Source organism: Triturus cristatus, chromosome 5_2 (genome assembly GCF_964204655.1).
Source record: "Triturus cristatus chromosome 5_2, aTriCri1.1, whole genome shotgun sequence".
NCBI classification, from domain to species: Eukaryota; Metazoa; Chordata; class Amphibia; order Caudata; family Salamandridae; genus Triturus; species Triturus cristatus.
Genome location: NC_140588.1, coordinates 1,131,475,752 through 1,131,493,481, shown reverse-complemented (window position 1 = coordinate 1,131,493,481; position 17,730 = coordinate 1,131,475,752). Strand labels below are relative to the sequence as shown.

The following is a 17,730-nucleotide window of genomic DNA, read 5'->3' as shown; positions in this document are numbered from 1 at the left end:
CAGTTTTATTATTCAGTGCTTCTTCCTGGGACTCAGTCTGAACATTTCATACAAGGTCGAACGGCACCGAACCCTAGTTTGCTCTGCTGTCGGTCACTAACATACAGACATAATAAAGATATCCAGCTGCTGTTTACGAGCATGACCATAAACTCCAGAGTGGTGTCCTAGTGTCTCGCAGAAACTGGGGAATTAATGCTAATTGGTTCTGTAGGCAAACATACAGTATTTTTTTAAGCTAAGTTATTCTTATCTCGATTAACAAGGATATACCAATAAATAGTGAGACACATATATTATAATAAAAAATATAATAATAACTAACACTGACACAAAAATGTACTTTTCTCAGTATATTAATATTCATATATCATAGAGAAACATAAGTGCTACATATCAGAAACACAGGACTGTTATGCAACATAAACAAGAACATAAATGAATGCCATACGAAAAAAATGTCATGACAAATAATAACAATATACAGAAAACACAAAATCATTCCATGGGGTGTCTGTTTATAGCTCTTTATTAGGCTCAAACATATATCCTCAATTTTTGGCAGTAGATATGTGAGATATTGGTACGGAACACCGATTAGTATCGTTGACATTTTGACCCACTCAACAACAAGTATTCTTAGAAAACATCACAAGGGATCTTCTTCAGGACTAGAAAGTGTAAATACAGTCTGCGTGATGGAGGATAATGAGTGTCAGTGACACCGTGAAATAAGAGAGCTCAATAGTTAAAAGAGGGTTCGCCAGTGAGCTCTCACCTGGTCATAATAGAAACCTCATGTTGCTTGATGTTGGGCTTGGAGAAAAACCCCTATAAAACAATACACACTCCATCAGCATGTGAGTTTGAACACCATACTCTGGTGAGAATGGGGAACGATTGGGTAAATGTTCACCTCCACATGGTGAAGAGGTGTGCACGGGATCAAACGAATCCTGGAACAAGGAGGGTCCTGACATGGAACCTGTATCAGAAGGATGCAGGGCATTAGTGTTGAAACATGGAGAGCCAGTCAACCGCCTATGCTGCTCACCAGCACCAGGCTTGATCATGCCGTGACCGTGTTATAGCGTCTTATGAGATACCGCTGGAGAGTCTTACAGGCACATGCATCATCATAGGGTTTTGCGATTCCTTAATAGCGATTATTAAGAAATCGCAATTAAGGAATAGCAAAACCCTATGCATGTAGGAATCGCTAAAGAAATAGCGATTCCCACAAATTCCTTAATTGCGACTAGCAAATTGCGAGTCGCAATTAAGGAATGTCTTCCCATTCATTCCTATGGGCCTCCAGGCCCATAGGAATGAATTAGAGATTGCGGGAGCAATTTGCGAGTACCAGTAGGTACTCGCAAATTGCTCCCGCAATTTCGATGGTGCAAGGGTGTCAAAATGACACCCTATTGCACCCATGTATGTTCACTCTGCACAAATGTTGCATACACACATGCTCTAAGGGCATGTGTGTGGGCAACATGAAACTTAGAAAAATGCAAATAAGTGCATTTTTCTAAGTTTTCGCAAATTACCATGAGGTCCAGCCTCATGGTAATTTGCTCACGCTAATAGCGAAATCGCTATTTTTTAAACTGTAATGCATTGCATTTAAGGAATCTCAATTAGGGATTCCTTAAATGCAATCGCTATTTAAGGAATCCCAATGTTGAGATTCCTTAAATAGCGATTTTTGCATTTGGGATGATGCATCCCAAATGCAAAAATACCGGGAGCAAAGGGTCAGATTCTGAGAATCTGCCCGTTTGCGACCGGTATTTTACTTGATGCATGTGCCTGTTAGATCATTAGAGAACACCCCGTCAAGGATGTGACCAGCTATGTGAGTAGCGTTGGTAACAAGCTGGATAAGATCACAAGCTCCAAGTGATTCAACCAATGATATAGTATCCTTAGAGTGAACCTCATCAAGATGGAAATTGAGGTCACCTAAAATGGTGAAGGAGGGCTTTCCAAAATAAGGCTCAAGATTTATCAGCATGTCCAAGGCAAAGTTAGCTCTGTGACCGGGCGGCCTATAGATCAGTATACCCGTAAAAGAAACTGAAGGGGCACATGTAATACAGAAGTATAGAGCTTCAAAACAATCTTGGGGCGAGGAAAGTGGATTAATCGTGCATAGCAGGGAAGATTTAAAAAGAATGGCAATGCCTCCTCCTCTACGTTTAGGTCTGTCATGCCGATGTAAAGAGTAGCCCTCAGGAATAGCTAACAGAAGGTCATGACCCGAGGAGTCAGTGGCCCAGGTCTCTGTGATAAAAACCCAGTCTGGCTGCCTTTCGTCCACAAAATCGTGGAAGGCAAGATTATGTTTGATTAGCGAGCGCGCATTTAATAGAAACCCAGTGTTAAGAAAAGCTGTGGGCTTAGAAGAAGAAGAGCATAGGCGAGTAGAACGAGTGACAAGGGGATGAAAAGAGGAAGAGCAGACCGTACAGCGGCGGGAATATAATAACCCCAACGGAGTAAAACAGTGTAGAGAGGGGCATGTGGGAGGTCTGAGGGCCCAAAGCGCAGATGAGGAATAACGAATGAATGTCTTACCAGGGAGCAAAGGTACGTAAACCGGGTCCAGCCCGACCTGCAGCCCGTCCTCAGCGCGGACGGGCGCAGACGGGTTGAACTCTGGCGTAACTCCGGCGGAAGACCGGCGACCCCGCTGCGCGATGACGCTGCGCGTCTGCATGACTGCCATTTATGGAGGTCGAGCCTCCGAGATGAAGACTAGAGCGCGAGATGGATCGCTCCTCACACAAGATGGCCGCCACCGTGACAAGGGCGAGGGGCCCGCAAAAAAGCGGTGAAATAGTCCAATTTAGAGTGCAAGTTGAGATGACAGCAGTGCAGGTAAGCAGGGACAGTTATTATAAACCGGAAATACTTTAGCAACGAAAACTAACCGAAAATACAACAACGGGGGTTTAAAACAGCAGTAGCTGTAAACTATTCAAGTGCTGCACGCTAATGCGCTGAGCTAAACGCTAATGCGCTGAGCTGGTAGGCAAAGGTGATATTAAAAGCAGATAAAGTGGTTGCTGTTGTTTACAATAGTATTAACAACACTGACTTCTCGCATCTATAATCTGAAAAATATTCTGTCATCTGTTATTGATATCATACAAAGTGACATGTCAACATTGTATCTTGATCAAGGTCAGCTTAGATCTATCATGCAGTTTAGTTGAATGCTTTAAAACCTCAAAAAAGGGTGTGTACATTGGCATTACCTTAACTCTAGCCATCTATTCTTGCTCTTCAACTTGACACAAAAATAACAAAAACTCATGGCCAAGAAAGATGCTACATACACAATGTTGCACCTAAACAAGTTAGAACAGGTCCTGTTTACAATAGCTGAAAGACCTTCTGCTGTTTGGTTAATTCATGGCATAATATCTTTGCCAAATTCAACATTCCAGTTCGAAGTTCGCATTAAACATTTCCCTGTCAGTAGATATGAACCCCTAGGAAGCAGCTTCATTCATGCATTATGGTCACTCCCTTTTTCCTATCATTGTGAAAGAGGCAATAAAGAAGTTTTCCCTACTGGAAAGGAATGTGATTCATCTGTTGGACATTCACTCGTTTGTTAACATGTAATCATTCACAGCGCATGTAATGTGTTAGTAGTGAATTTGGTCTGTTTTCTAAAAGAAATACCAGCCCCTGCATTACTCCCCCTCATTACAGTCCTTTCAAATGAAAGTTTGTTAATGTTGAGTGATCAGGACTGTTGCGAAATGTGAGCTGGGACTGCATACATTTTATCGGTCTCCCAAGTAGCTACCTGCTGTAGCAATATCTTTTTCCCTACCACTCAAGGAGGTATGGAAAGCTTGTTATGGCCTTCCATTCTAACTTTGAAGACGGATTTTAACAAATCAAGCAGACTCAAAGCACTATTGTTTACAAAGAAGTAGCAGTAACATCTGCTTGAGAAACCTTTGAATTGCAAGTTGCAAGGACATCTAGTGAGATACAGTCCTTGAGAAACACAAACCTACCATTACATTTTGGTGAATTATTTTATCGAATGTCTGATACATCTAATATAGCTGGCCTTGCTCACTATTTTAAGATTGTTGGTTCTGGCTTAGTCAGTTCTTTCCAGACCATCTTTGGAGTAATACTGGCTATTAGTCATTCCCTTTTCTCCAGTGTGTTTGAGGTGTCCAGCTGCTGTTATTCCTCTTTTCCAGCATTTTGATCCCAGGTATTTCCTCCACAATGGATGGTCCATTTGCAAGCTCAGTGGAACCACCACCGCTGCAGCTGTGCCGTGAGCCAATGCTACCATTCTTTTGAATCCTCTTGTTTCAAGAAGTGGACCTTGATTGGTCATTGTGACCTGTCTGGTTTACCTGAGTACAACCCATGTTCCGCTGCCTCTGGTGCCCCTTCAAATGGGCACTAGATATTTGCCTGGCTCTGCAGACTCCGGCTCCCATTGACTTGTACCTGCTGATGAGTCCCTTTGCGACTCATTTCGGAGTTGTCCCTTGCGCCTATGGCTCCTTCAGAATGCGAGCTATGAGCAACTCCTTACACAGGAGATGAGTGCATCAGCACATAGATCACTAACTGCTGGCTCTAACAACACGGATGTGTGCTTTCTCAGCACCAGCTGGTACAGAGGATCATGTCTGCTGTTTGCTCTTTGTGAAGTGGGCTATTGGAAAGTCTTCATCTGCAGAAACAGAATCATTTGCTTTTGATTTAGCAAAAGACCTCATGGATACCTCTTACACACCTCATGTTATGTCTTACAGTTATTATTATACATTATTTTGTATAATCTGCCTATTGGTAAAGCATTGAATTTGCTTAGCTTGCGATTTAGCATTATTATTTACTCAGTTGTCATGTTACTGTCTGACGAAGGAGGGGGGGACATAAGTTCCCTTTAAGGTCCACTGCAGTTCTCCCCTATGTTAGCCTATTTGTGCACCTTGTAGGCCCTTTGCACTGCACACATTACACACAACACATTGTTTTTTGTGCCACAATGTTATTCTAGAAATGCAATGGGCAGTTTTATTATTCAGTGCTTCTTCCTGGGACTCAGTCTGAACATTTCATACAAGGTCGAACGGCACCGAACCCTAGTTTGCTCTGCTGTCGGTCACTAACATACAGACATAATAAAGAGATCCAGCTGCTGTTTACGAGCATGACCATAAACTCCAGAGTGGTGTCCTAGTGTCTCGCAGAAACTGGGGAATTAATGCTAATTGGTTCTGTAGGCAAACATACAGTATTTTTTTAAGCTAAGTTATTCTTATCTCGATTAACAAGGATATACCAATAAATAGTGAGACACATATATTATAATAAAAAATATAATAATAACCAACACTGACACAAAAATGTACTTTTCTCAGTATATTAATATTCATATATCATAGAGAAACATAAGTGCTACATATCAGAAACACAGGACTGTTATGCAACATAAACAAGAACATAAATGAATGCCATACGAAAAAAATGTCATGACAAATAATAACAATATACAGAAAACACAAAATCATTCCATGGGGTGTCTGTTTATAGCTCTTTATTAGGCTCAAACATATATCCTCAATTTTTGGCAGTAGATATGTGAGATATTGGTACGGAACACCGATTAGTATCGTTGACATTTTGACCCACTCAACAACAAGTATTCTTAGAAAACATCACAAGGGATCTTCTTCAGGACTAGAAAGTGTAAATACAGTCTGCGTGATGGAGGATAATGAGTGTCAGTGACACCGTGAAATAAGAGAGCTCAATAGTTAAAAGAGGGTTCGCCAGTGAGCTCTCACCTGGTCATAATAGAAACCTCATGTTGCTTGATGTTGGGCTTGGAGAAAAACCCCTATAAAACAATACACACTCCATCAGCATGTGAGTTTGAACACCATACTCTGGTGAGAATGGGGAACGATTGGGTAAATGTTCACCTCCACGTGGTGAAGAGGTGTGCACGGGATCAAACGAATCCTGGAACAAGGAGGGTCCTGACATGGAACCTGTATCAGAAGGATGCAGGGCATTAGTGTTGAAACATGGAGAGCCAGTCAACCGCCTATGCTGCTCACCAGCACCAGGCTTGATCATGCCGTGACCGTGTTATAGCGTCTTATGAGATACCAGTACATGACCCCCATCTGTGGTGAGGCATATCCTAAGTGGGTGAGACCCTGCCTTAAGTAACACAAGTAATGCACACTCACCTGTGCTGGAGAGAGTGTTGCAGTGAAGGGCTGTGCTTTCACAATCCCCATGCCATCTTTAAAGGATGGCAGGGGTCTGACATGATTTCGGGATGGGGGCAGGTGAAAGCAGTATCCTCTGTGAGTGGTACCTGGGCATTCTCCAGGACCACTGTCTCTCCACCCGCCCCACAGAAGGTGAACTAACTGTGCACCACTCCATAGGTGGCACAGTTAGAGTCTGTGTGCCCCAGCAACCACAGCACAGTTCCAAGGACAAGACATTCCTTTATTTACAGGGGAACACACACCTGGTGGGGCACTGCCCATACAGTATTGTGCCTGTGCAATGGGTATTAGAGAAGGAACCATGCAAGCATCTGCAACCTCAACACTCAAGTGCCCTCTGGACCCAAACAGCAGATGTGAGCACATGCTCCTGTGACAGGTTTGGAATTGGGGCGCCGCCTGCTTCTGCCCTGGAGGAGAAAAGCACCAAACACTTCTTTCTGATGATCTGAGAAAAGTGAAAAATATAAGAACATGCATGCTACTTATAATACATATGTCATTACCACTCTTTCAGCTAAAGATATGTAACACCCTGGATATCCTGAAGACAGAACTGGCAGAGATATCTCATCTGGAAGCCCATGAGAAACAGAGCCTCTCAGAATTCAAGGTAAGGTATGGGTGTGTGATTTTCTCTTACTTTCTTTGAGTTCCTTTGTTTTTGTCTCAGTTACAATGAATTGTCTTCTGTCTTGCTTCCTAATGCTTCTTTTGCCTTTTGGGAGTGAAATAAAAAACAGGCAATGCATCAACCTAAGCTATGTTATTGTTCTTTGTTTACCCTCTGCAGAACAAAAGGCTATGATAGCCCTGAAAAAATCTAAACTTATGACTGAATCAACATGCGTTTTTTTCTAGCTCATTTTTGTGAAATTTGAATGGAAGTGTTGCAAAATCCAGCTTTCACAGTGAAATGTGATCTGCTGATATCTCACCTCACTTTGACTGAAGGGCCACCCAGTGTAAAAGACCGTCACTGAGATCCCTGCAGGAGTCTCCTGAGATAGCAAGGTTGAGACATTTTCTGTCCGAAACGTCTGCCACTGGTAACTCATGAGACTTTTTAATGCGAAGTGTAGACTTAGATTAAAATTATGCATGCTTGCTTAAAGTGTAAAATCAAGAAATGTCATGTGCGTCGGGTATCACAAAATTATGGGATTTCTCAAATTACACCGGTTTAATTAAAGTTTCATCCAGTCCTAAAACTAGAGGATGAATGACAGAAAAAATGATTCAAAATGATTGTGTTAATTAAATATCATGGCATAGATATTGTAACTATGAAAATATCAAGGAATATAATGTACAGACTACAGGGCTTGATTTGCACTTCGGCAAAGATGGAAGTCTGTGACAAAGGCAAAGGAGCACACTCCCCGCCAACGGTAAGATCTGGCCTCCTCTCTCCGGTGCAAACTTACAAGGGGATATCGCCTCCAGAACGTCACATTTAGTGATGTTCTGGTGCCGATATCCCCTTCTCCTTATTAACAAAGCAGCGTTAAGCCACTTAACGTGGCTTAATGCCACTTTGTAAATAAGGCCCCTTTTTACACTTCACTTAGCCTGAAAGGGGCCTGCAGGGGGTGTTCCGCCACAACCCCCATTGCCTTTTGATGCTGCCCTATATTTGCAAGCGTGAGGCCGCGCTAGACACTTAAGGCAGGTAAATCCGGGTCTTGGGGAGGCAAAATCTTTAATTTCTCCTCGTATTTTGCTCTTTCTATGTGTGCTCCATTCTGAAACACATATAGAAACCGCAAGTCAGTCTTTAAAGATTGTTTATGTGCAGGAAGGGGTCCCTTCTGCAGGAGAGTAGGATCTGCTTCACATGGGTACCCCCACTTTTTTCTGGTGTTTCACTCTTTTTCAACCTTAGTCTAGCTGTGGTCCTGCTAATCAGGACCACAGCCTAGCTGCTTTCTCTGTGAAATGGTTTCCATGTACATTAGGTACAATATCTAATTGGATTCTGGAGTGCCTTATAAGCCCCTAGTATATGGTATACTATGTACTTAGGGCATAGGTACCTCATAGGCCTACCAGGGGCTGAAGCATGTACTATGCCACCCCTGGGAAGCACTCCAAAATGACACCACAGTTCTGCTACCCCTTACTGTGGTATAGGCTACCTATATCACTACCTTATATAGACACATATAAACCTATAAGCCACTCCAATGGCAGGCCTTGACAATCCTGAAGGCAGAGTGCTTGGTTTTATGTGAGAGGGTGCCCAAGCATGAGCTGAGCCCCTCTGCAGCATTCGGAAATACTTCCTTATGCCTGTTCTGTGATACAGCCATACCATATACTCTTAAGTGCATTATAACCTCGCGGTAAATGCTAACTTTGGGATGGCTGCATCAAAACATGTTGTGTTTGGTGTCAAACGCTTTGGAATACTACCCCCCCTCCCCCCGCCTGTTCTGGTGGCGGGGGTAGCATTCCACCCTTCTAGAGTAGAGAGACATGTTCACACTGGCTAAACCCGGTTAAATCTTTCCAAAGCGCTGGCATCACAAAATGGATGCCACTGCCACAGACACGGGTCTGGTCTCCTGCTGCTGACCGAAACTCTGGCAGGGGAGGCCTGGACAATAGGTTTCCAGTCGAGGGGAGGTGTAACCACCTCCCCAGACAGGCAGATGTGTATTGGGGCAGGGTGGGTGCATTCAGAGAATGCTTTTGAGACACTGCCTGGGGCACACTAGGTGTCCCTGTGCATAGCCCAGTTCTAACCGGTTGCAGGGGCACTCAGCCCCTGCTCTGGCACGAAACTGGACAAAGGGGAAGGGGTGTAACCACCCCCACCCCAGGCCCACCCATAGGTGGGGCCTTAGAGTTACTCCATCCCCTAAACTTAGTATAAGTATAGAAATACAGTCCCTAGGACTTTAGATTACCCTGAACGAACCTCTTAAACATATATCCTGGACCTTCGACTTTCTTTCACGACTAGAAGATGGAAGAAATCTCCCTTGGGGTCAAGGAGTGACTCCCCTGCTTGGCAGGCACCAAGGAAGCAGCTGACCAGACTGCATTACTTTAGCTCCCGCCGGACGCTGAAGTCTCTGTATCCCTAAACATAGATTTCCAGACTTCCCCGAGGCTACCCTGAGTCCACAGCAATGCTGAGGCTCGTGGCTATCGTGGGTAAAGTAGAACCGTGATCCCTGGACACCATAAACTTTTGCAGCAACAACACCTTTCTGGTCATCCTCAAAGTTGTGCTTTGGGCTCCGAGTAGCCCCAGCCTTGAGCACCTCCTGCACGGAAGATTGTTGGCCTCCACTCCACGAGTGACCCGTGGGCCAGCTCCAAGTGTGACCACTCAAGGCTTCTTTGTGATCACTATCCTGTTTGCTAGCAGGTCCCCACTAAGGCAACTCTACTTCTACTTGGGCTTTTCTGGTTGCTCCAGACTTGCTCTTACTTACCCTTGCTGGGTGAGTCCATCAGACCTTGCTAGTCTGCACCACAGTCCTTTCTCTGATTTCCTGAGACTTGCCATTGCCAAGGCTTGTTGGGTCCTTTCTGGTCTCTGACACCGCAGCGTTCGACAGACTTTGTGGGACAGGTCGAATCCGGCTCGTGGACTTCGTCAATGCCTCCTGGACCTCGTGGCTGAAGAGTTAAGACACCCGTCAACTCACCTGAAGCACCCGACATCTGTGGGCATTGGTCCATCCTGTCCTAGGTCACTGGAAAGTGACCCAGACTCTGTTCCCTCTGCTTTCAGGTTCCTTACATCCTAGATCCAGGCTTGGATCTCTCCGGACACTTCTCCTCTTCACGGCAGCAGCAGTTCTTTGCAGACTTCCATTGGAATCGACGACGTGACCCGACACCAAAAGACACCTATGCACCCGGCTTCCCTGGGTGAGGTAACTCAAGTACTCTGGTAATCTCGAGGGTTCTAGCCCTAGAACTGTCTAAGTCCAAAAGGTTTTGGTCCTAATTCGATTAGAAGTGTTCCTAATCTTTAAAATTCCAACCGCAACATTCCCCATAGAAAGTAATGGGAACCCACGGTTGTGTTTCCACACTGCATACGGCTCCAGTTGGTCCCCTGTGTCACTACCTTGGGTGGTTCCGTGGGGTCCCAGCGATTCTAGAGGCAATAGGCATACTGCCTATTACAGTCGTGGTTCTTATACCACTTGTTTAGTATATGGTTTGCTACACCCCTAGAGCCCAAACGTGTATTTGTGCTTTTACTGTTGAATAGTGACTTGTAACTTAAGTACTTCGAACTCCAGCCTCATAAAGAGACTAGAGGGGTGTGTTTTATCTTAAATACATATATTTGAAATTAGACTGTACCCAGCAAATTAGGAATCCAAGGTGGTAGAACTCCTGGATTCCTTTTTAGACTCACTGGGCACTACTGCCCATGTAGTTATTGGCGGGGATTTTAATTGTAAGTTCGAACCTGTTTTGGGGTTGGAAACTATATTTGACGAACAAGATGTTGCCAACGGAATTATGCCTCTAGAGTCTATGGGGTCAGTCAAAAATACTGTAGCTGCTATCCAGATTCTACAGTTGACTGTGTCTCATGATCTGGGGGCATGCAATGGTCGTTTTAGATCTAACAGACCTCCGGCCCCAACCTTTTCGAGAGGCAATTGTAGATCACACATAGATTTTGTTTTGGTCTCAATGTGCTTATGGTATTTAATTATTGATTTTAAGATAGATCTTAGGTCAGAGAGTGACCATCTCCCACTTCAATTATGGCTAGATCCCCAGCCCTTTTCATCTAGACTAGCTGGAGAAGCATTATTAAATACTATTGATGAGGAGCCGCAGATAGCGAACAATAGGCGTGCTCTAAGATGGCCATTTATTCTGGGGAAAGAAAAATCATTATAAGACATTTATACCACATTTTCTGACACTGTTGAAGCCTCGCAGAAGCCCATATTGGGCTCTAAGGAAGTCCTAGATCTCCACACCAATTTGGTAGATGCGCTATCTCCCTTTTTATGTAAATTATACATTAAGGGTACAAACTTAAAAGGGAACCATGACGAACAAACGAACCCATGGTATAATAAAGAGTGTCGGATAGCAAAGTCCAGGTTGATACAGGCAGTAAAATCTAAAAATCAACTGGACATAAAAAATGGTAGACAGGTATACAATAAAACCATGACTAAAGCAAAAAAAGATTGGGATGGTAGACTCTGGGATGATCTCCTAAGTGCGGCCAAGTCAAGAGACCAGAGTACATTCTGGAATCTAATTGCAAAGAGAAACAAAAAAGGCAGATCACCAAAGGATATCTATTTAGATGAGAAAACTTGGTGTGATCACTTTTCTAAGCTCTATTCTAACGATAAGGAGGGATTAATCTCAGGGGATCCAGAGATTACCCCAGAACAGAGTACTGTTCCCTTACGATTTAGTCTAGATGAAACTATTCAGGCATTACAGGCTGTTAAAATGGGTAAAGCTCCTGGTCTTGATAAGATTCCCGGTGATCTTCTAAAGCACGATGAAGAAGTGTGGGGGCCGTACATAAACTTTCTATGTAATTCAATAGTGGTAGGAACTCCAATCCCCGAATCTTGGAAAGGGGCGTAAATCATAACTATTTTTAAAAAAGGCGATCGCTATGATCCGAGCAATTATCGCCCAATAAGTTTAATTGATATTTTACAAAAAAATTTCGCCAGACATATTTTAAATAGACTTTTAGATTGGATTGAGGACATGAAGGTTTTAACTAAATTCCAAGCAGGATTCAGATCTAAAACGAGTACGGTTGATCAGGTGTTTAGGTTTATATGCATCTGTTGGAAATACATAAACATAAGGAAGGGTAGCCTGTATGTAGCATTTATTGATTTGAGAGCCGCCTTCGACCTTGTCCCTCGCAACTTGTTGTGGAACACACTTAAGAATATGGCGGTTCCGGGCTAGCTTCTCAAGGAACTTATTAAACTACACACAGGGAATTTTGCAAAAATTAGATGGGGAAAGGGTGGAGAAATCTCAAGGCCCATATCTGTGGAACGTGGTGTGCGACAAGGGTGTGTGCTAGCACCCACACTCTTCTCGCTGTATGTTAATGATATTCCCAGCTATTTAAGTAATAGTGACCACGACTCCCCAAAGCTAGGTGGTGAGGCGATTACATCCTTATTGTTCGCTGATGATACCATTCTTATTTCACAGACTCCGAGGGGTTTGCAAAAACTGGTGGATTCTTTCCAAAGCTATTGTGTGGAGAAGGGCCTTGAAATAAACCCAACTAAAACTAAATATATGTCCATCAATCCCCAAAAGTCATTTAGGAAAAATCTGTTCTTAGAAAAGCAAAAATTGGAACATGTGGATAGTTTTAACTATTTGGGATTGATGCTGGACAATAATCTTACATGGAAAGGCCAGTTGGAAAAGAGCAATCTGACCTTTAAGCAGAACTCATTGCCCATACTAAAAGTGCACGGTGCAAGCCACTCTAAAGCAATTACGCCGGCAATTGAGGTTTTTAAAGCGAAGGCCCAATCGGCGGCCCTCTATGGAGCCGAGCTCTGGGGATGCAGCTGTAAAAACAACTTTGATAAGGTTGAAAACCATTTTATACGTAGGCTGCTTAAAATTCCGACCAGAACCCCCTTAGTACCTGTGTTCCTTGATATTAATTTAAAGAGGACTAATTATCAAGCCATACTAAGACCTTTGTTGTATTGGGTTAGGTTATGGACAACCTCGGAGTTGGGTGACTACAAGAGTGGTTTGATTGAAATACTCCAGCTTGATGGATATATGAAAATACCGAGGTTAAAACATATCTTTAAGTGGTACGAGAAGTTAGGGCTCTCACACCTATGGGACGCCCCTCAAAATATGACTTGTTCCTCTAAAAAACTAGTAAAGGACTCATTTTGGTCTTATGTCAATTTTGACGTACTATATAGCTCTTCGATTGGCCCAATGACCCAGAAATTTCTGAACATAAAAGATATCCCTTCCTTTGAGCAATTTATGGATGAGATAGGCCCACCTTTAGCAAAAACACTGTACTTGCAATTTAGATATGGGATCTTACAGACCTCTGCAACCACATGTAGGTGAGGGGCAAAAAACGGTACTGACTTATGCACTCTCTGCGCTCTGGGGGCAAAAGAAGACGATGTCCATCTACTCTTCTTTTGCCCGGCATATAAAAAACCGAGAGACCGTTGGATCAAACCTCTATGTAAAAATATGGAGGTTAGATCCTATAAAGAGGCAGAGCGCATAATTAAGTCTAATACCTCGCAACTTGTGGTATTTGGTACAAGTAGATTTTTATTCAATGTGTACCTTATTAGGAAACGGTCTGGTTATAAATTGTGAATGTTAGACTGCATACTGCCGTCTAGCCTTATCCTGTATAGAAATTCAGTAGTACTGATCCTCATAATTTTAATATATTTTAGTGTCTGGATTTTAGCTAATTTAATAATTGTATTTATGATCTTAAATGCGATAAAGCTCTGTATATGTTATATTCTAATGATTTACTCGCCCCGCTATACGGAACATAACTAACTGCTGGATTATGGTTATGTATATAAAAATGTGATTTTTATTTATTTCCTGTATTCTGCTTTTAAGGCTATATTGCCGAAATAAAGTTTAAACGAACGAATATATACCTGGTGTGGTTTTCCTTTCATTTGGTCATGCAGGAGATTATAGACTGGTAAAACAAGCTGCTTTACATTCCTTCAAGACTTAGCCTGAAGGCTGCTCTCCATAGCTACCACTAGGATAGCTTTCAATAAAGGCTGTCTTTAACCTATCACCATAAGGGGTTGTTTGGACTGATGCAAGGTGCCCACTAGAACTAGTGGACAACATATATCAGGCCACCTTCTCACACCTTCCTGCACATAAACAATCACCCCTGCAGTGCAGGCACCATTGCAACATGGCGGCAGGGTGCCTGCGCTGATGCGAGGCTGCTTTTTTAGCACATTTGTGTATATTTCTTCTCTTACCTTCCGGCAAGTCCTGGAACGGCCTTCCTCTCAAGTGCGGACATTACCACACAAGGTACCTGCATGGATTGATAAATATAACTTAAGAGCTGTGTTGCTCTCGCATCCAGTTGCATCGTGAAATTGTGGCACAATTCTTTGACAAATATGCCCCATAATCTATTTATTTATGTTTTTCTTTAAGTGACAAATTGTGGGGCTTATTTATGAGCTCTTGCGTCACATTTGTGCTGCCGGTGCGGCACTTTTTGTGACGCACTAGCGGCGTAAAAAAATGGACCATGTTGCGTCATATTTACAAAGTGACACATCTAGGTAGATGCGTCACTTTGTAAACCCCTGCGCCACATTATACCTGTGCCAGGTATAATGCATGCAGGGTGGGCGCTCTAACGCAAGTAAGCCTTGTAGTAGTGACGCAGTGAAATATATGAGATTTCACTGCGCCACCTCCAGGACGCAAATGCGTCAATATCTTAAGCCTGCCTCATGGCAGGCGTAAGATTAAATCAGGCACATTTCACATGGGACCTGCCCATGTGTAATGTCCCATTGCAGGAGTTGCGTCACTTTTGTGACACACTCCAGCAATGCGTCATTTTGCACCTACAGATATGTCAGAAATACTGACGTATCTGTAACTGCTTGTGACAAGATGAGTCATAATGTAAATATGACGCATCCAACATGTTGCAAGGAGGGCGCAATGACAAGTGACGCATCACTGTTTTCACGCAGCCGTGCATCACTTTTCATGAATGATGCCTGTGACTTTATTTAGGGCTTTTGTTCAGCTCTAACTTGTGATGGGAGCTGCTTCGTAGCACTGTTGAGAGGGGCATGAAGGTCTTGGTGACCTCGTCATTGCTGTAGGACCAAGATCTCAAGCTAAGTCATTCAGTTAAAGCCCTTCCCCAGGAGTCATTTTGCCCACTTGCGGTGCCTGTCACTTGAGAAGGGAGGCAGTTAACTTGTGGAGAGATGTGAAAGCATCTTGGAGAAGTGTTGTGTTCTTTCTTGAGCACACCAAACTGGGAAAGCCCAGAGGGACATATTTATCAAAGAGTAAAACATCACGGCAAGTCACTTTTCTGTGCTGTCTTTGGGGGAAGGGGCAGGAATGCACAGTATTTATCACAATATGGCACATTCCTGCTTTTACTCAGTACTAGTTCACAAAGGGGCTCCTAGCACCAATGCAGGCACTCTTGCCCCCTGGGGCAAGGGTGCCTGTGTTGCTAACAGGATTGTTTTGTGCAGGCAGGGGAACCTTCCAGCACAAAAACAATCTATCCTCTTTCTGTGGATGCAGCACACAGAGAAAGAGAAAGTGAAAGAGAGAGAGAAAGAGAAAGAGAAAGTGAAAGAGAGAGAGAGAGAAAGTGAAAGAAACAGGAAGTAGCTTTTTGTTTCAGTTCAAGGTCTACCAGTAAGGGTGAGCCTGGGAATGCCTCAAAATCCCTGAGTGTTGCATGGAAACACACAGGCAATGTCCATGGAAAGCCTTCCTAGGGCAGAGTAATGCAATGCAGCAATTTGTGCTGCAGTGCATTACTCCAGATTCATCAAGCCACTCGAAGACACTCAAGGGGGCTTTGCGTTTCTTGATAAATACGACCCTGAGTTCTTAAAAACGTGAGGGCCCCGCAGCCTGGTCCATCTCATTTCATGTTTCTTGCAGTTGGATCTGGCATCTCTATTTGTGTCTCAGAACGAAGGGGCTTATTTTTCGGCCCTTTACGCTGCCATTGTGTCACTTTTTGTCACGCTGCGGTGGCATAAAATATGCGCCACATTGCACCACATTTACAAAGTGACGCATATAAACAGATGCATGACTTTGAAAAGCCCTGCACTAAATCATACCTGTGTCAGGTATAATGTATGCAGGGTTGGCGTTACCCTGCAAAAAAGGGTCATAGAAAGGCGCAGTGAAATCTATCAGATTCCACTGTGCCACTTCTAGAACGCCGCTGCTGTGAGGCAGGCGTAAGACTGACGAAGGCGCCTTTAACATTGGACTTGCACCTGAGTTAAGACCAATTGCTGGAGTAGCATCACTTTTGCATCACACTCCAGCAATGAGTCATTAGTGCACCTACAGATAGGTCAGGATAATTGACATATCTGTAAATCCCTGCGACATGGTGCAACGTACAGTACACACTGCGCTTCCATGGTGTCGCAAGGAGAGCGCACTGAAAAGTGTTGCATCGCTGTTTTTACGCAGTGATGGAAACGTTTTCATAAATGAGGCCTGAAGTTGTTTGTCTACAGCAGGATACGACCCTTCAAATATGCGGGTGCCCGAGTTTTGAGCATTGCTTCCGGCGAAGTTCCATGTGGACTGGAGGATTGGAAGCTGGAGGTGCTCTGGCTGCTGGAATGTGTAAGCTCTGAAGTTTTGCCAGTTTAATAAAGTAGCATCTATGCGGTATTGTTTTAGCTTGAGACCTTCAATGGACGAGTCAATATTTCTTTTCCCGTGGCTTAACCTCAGACAACAACAAATTACAATATACATCCAATAAGGAAACATGCAATGCCTTGTACCATAAATGAAACTTTTTAAATTGCTAAAATAGTTGTAAAATTGTTTAGCAAACCATTCATAAATAACACAAAACATTCATCGTTATAGCATTAAAAAGCCATCTCCAGTCTCTTCCTTTGACACAAACATGACATAAAAATGTACTTATGCAAACACTAGGGGCGCCATTGTGTCCTGTTTCATGACTCTCAATGCGGGCAGGTAAGTCCCACTACCCAGGAGACGACATAAAGGACACGTCCAATGCATCATTGCTTCGGACAACACATAAAACATGCTCTATGATTTTGGTGACATTGTCTTTGCACATATTACACCCATTAGTCTCATCGTCAGGGCGAATCTTCCAGATCCCAAATCTAAATTTGCTAACAAGAGATTGCTTTAGTGATATTTCATCCAGATACAATTCATAACAAGGAAATGGTTTAAGCTCCAGACATGCATAAGTTAAACTACCCTTTTGTAAAGGCTGATGACGTTTCACCCAACCAACCCCTCTGAAACGCCCCACCCACTCTCTCCCACTCCATACAGGATAAAGACAGAGAAGCACCTGCCCCTGGAAACCCCAACCTGTTATCAGCCCCCCAATCACAATGACTTGAAAATACAAAGGTGCACCCAGAACTCGCTCTCTATATCTGAACCAACCAAGAAGAAACACGAGACAACTCATAGGGGCATATTCTCAAGGACTTATCGCCGATTTATTGGCACTTCAGTGCTGCAAATGTGGCAATAGATTTATCACCCCATTCTCAAGCTGATGCAATCTGCCAATATCACCAGTTTTCCAGTGATAGCTGCCGCAAAAAACGTCGCCACGGATGAGACCAACAACTAACGCTAATGATATGCAGAG

The 17,730-nt window shown here is 43.5% G+C and overlaps 1 protein-coding gene across 1 annotated transcript in view; it reads left to right on the top strand.

Moving 5' to 3' along the window:
• The window catches only part of LOC146829894 (uncharacterized), a 411,701-nt gene that overhangs the window by 64,421 nt on the left and 329,550 nt on the right, over positions 1–17,730 (top strand). Inside the window, exon 2 of the mRNA XM_085608541.1 lies at positions 6,823–6,918. Coding sequence (XP_085464667.1) covers positions 6,823–6,918 — 96 coding nt within the window. The remainder of the gene's footprint in view (positions 1–6,822; positions 6,919–17,730) is intronic.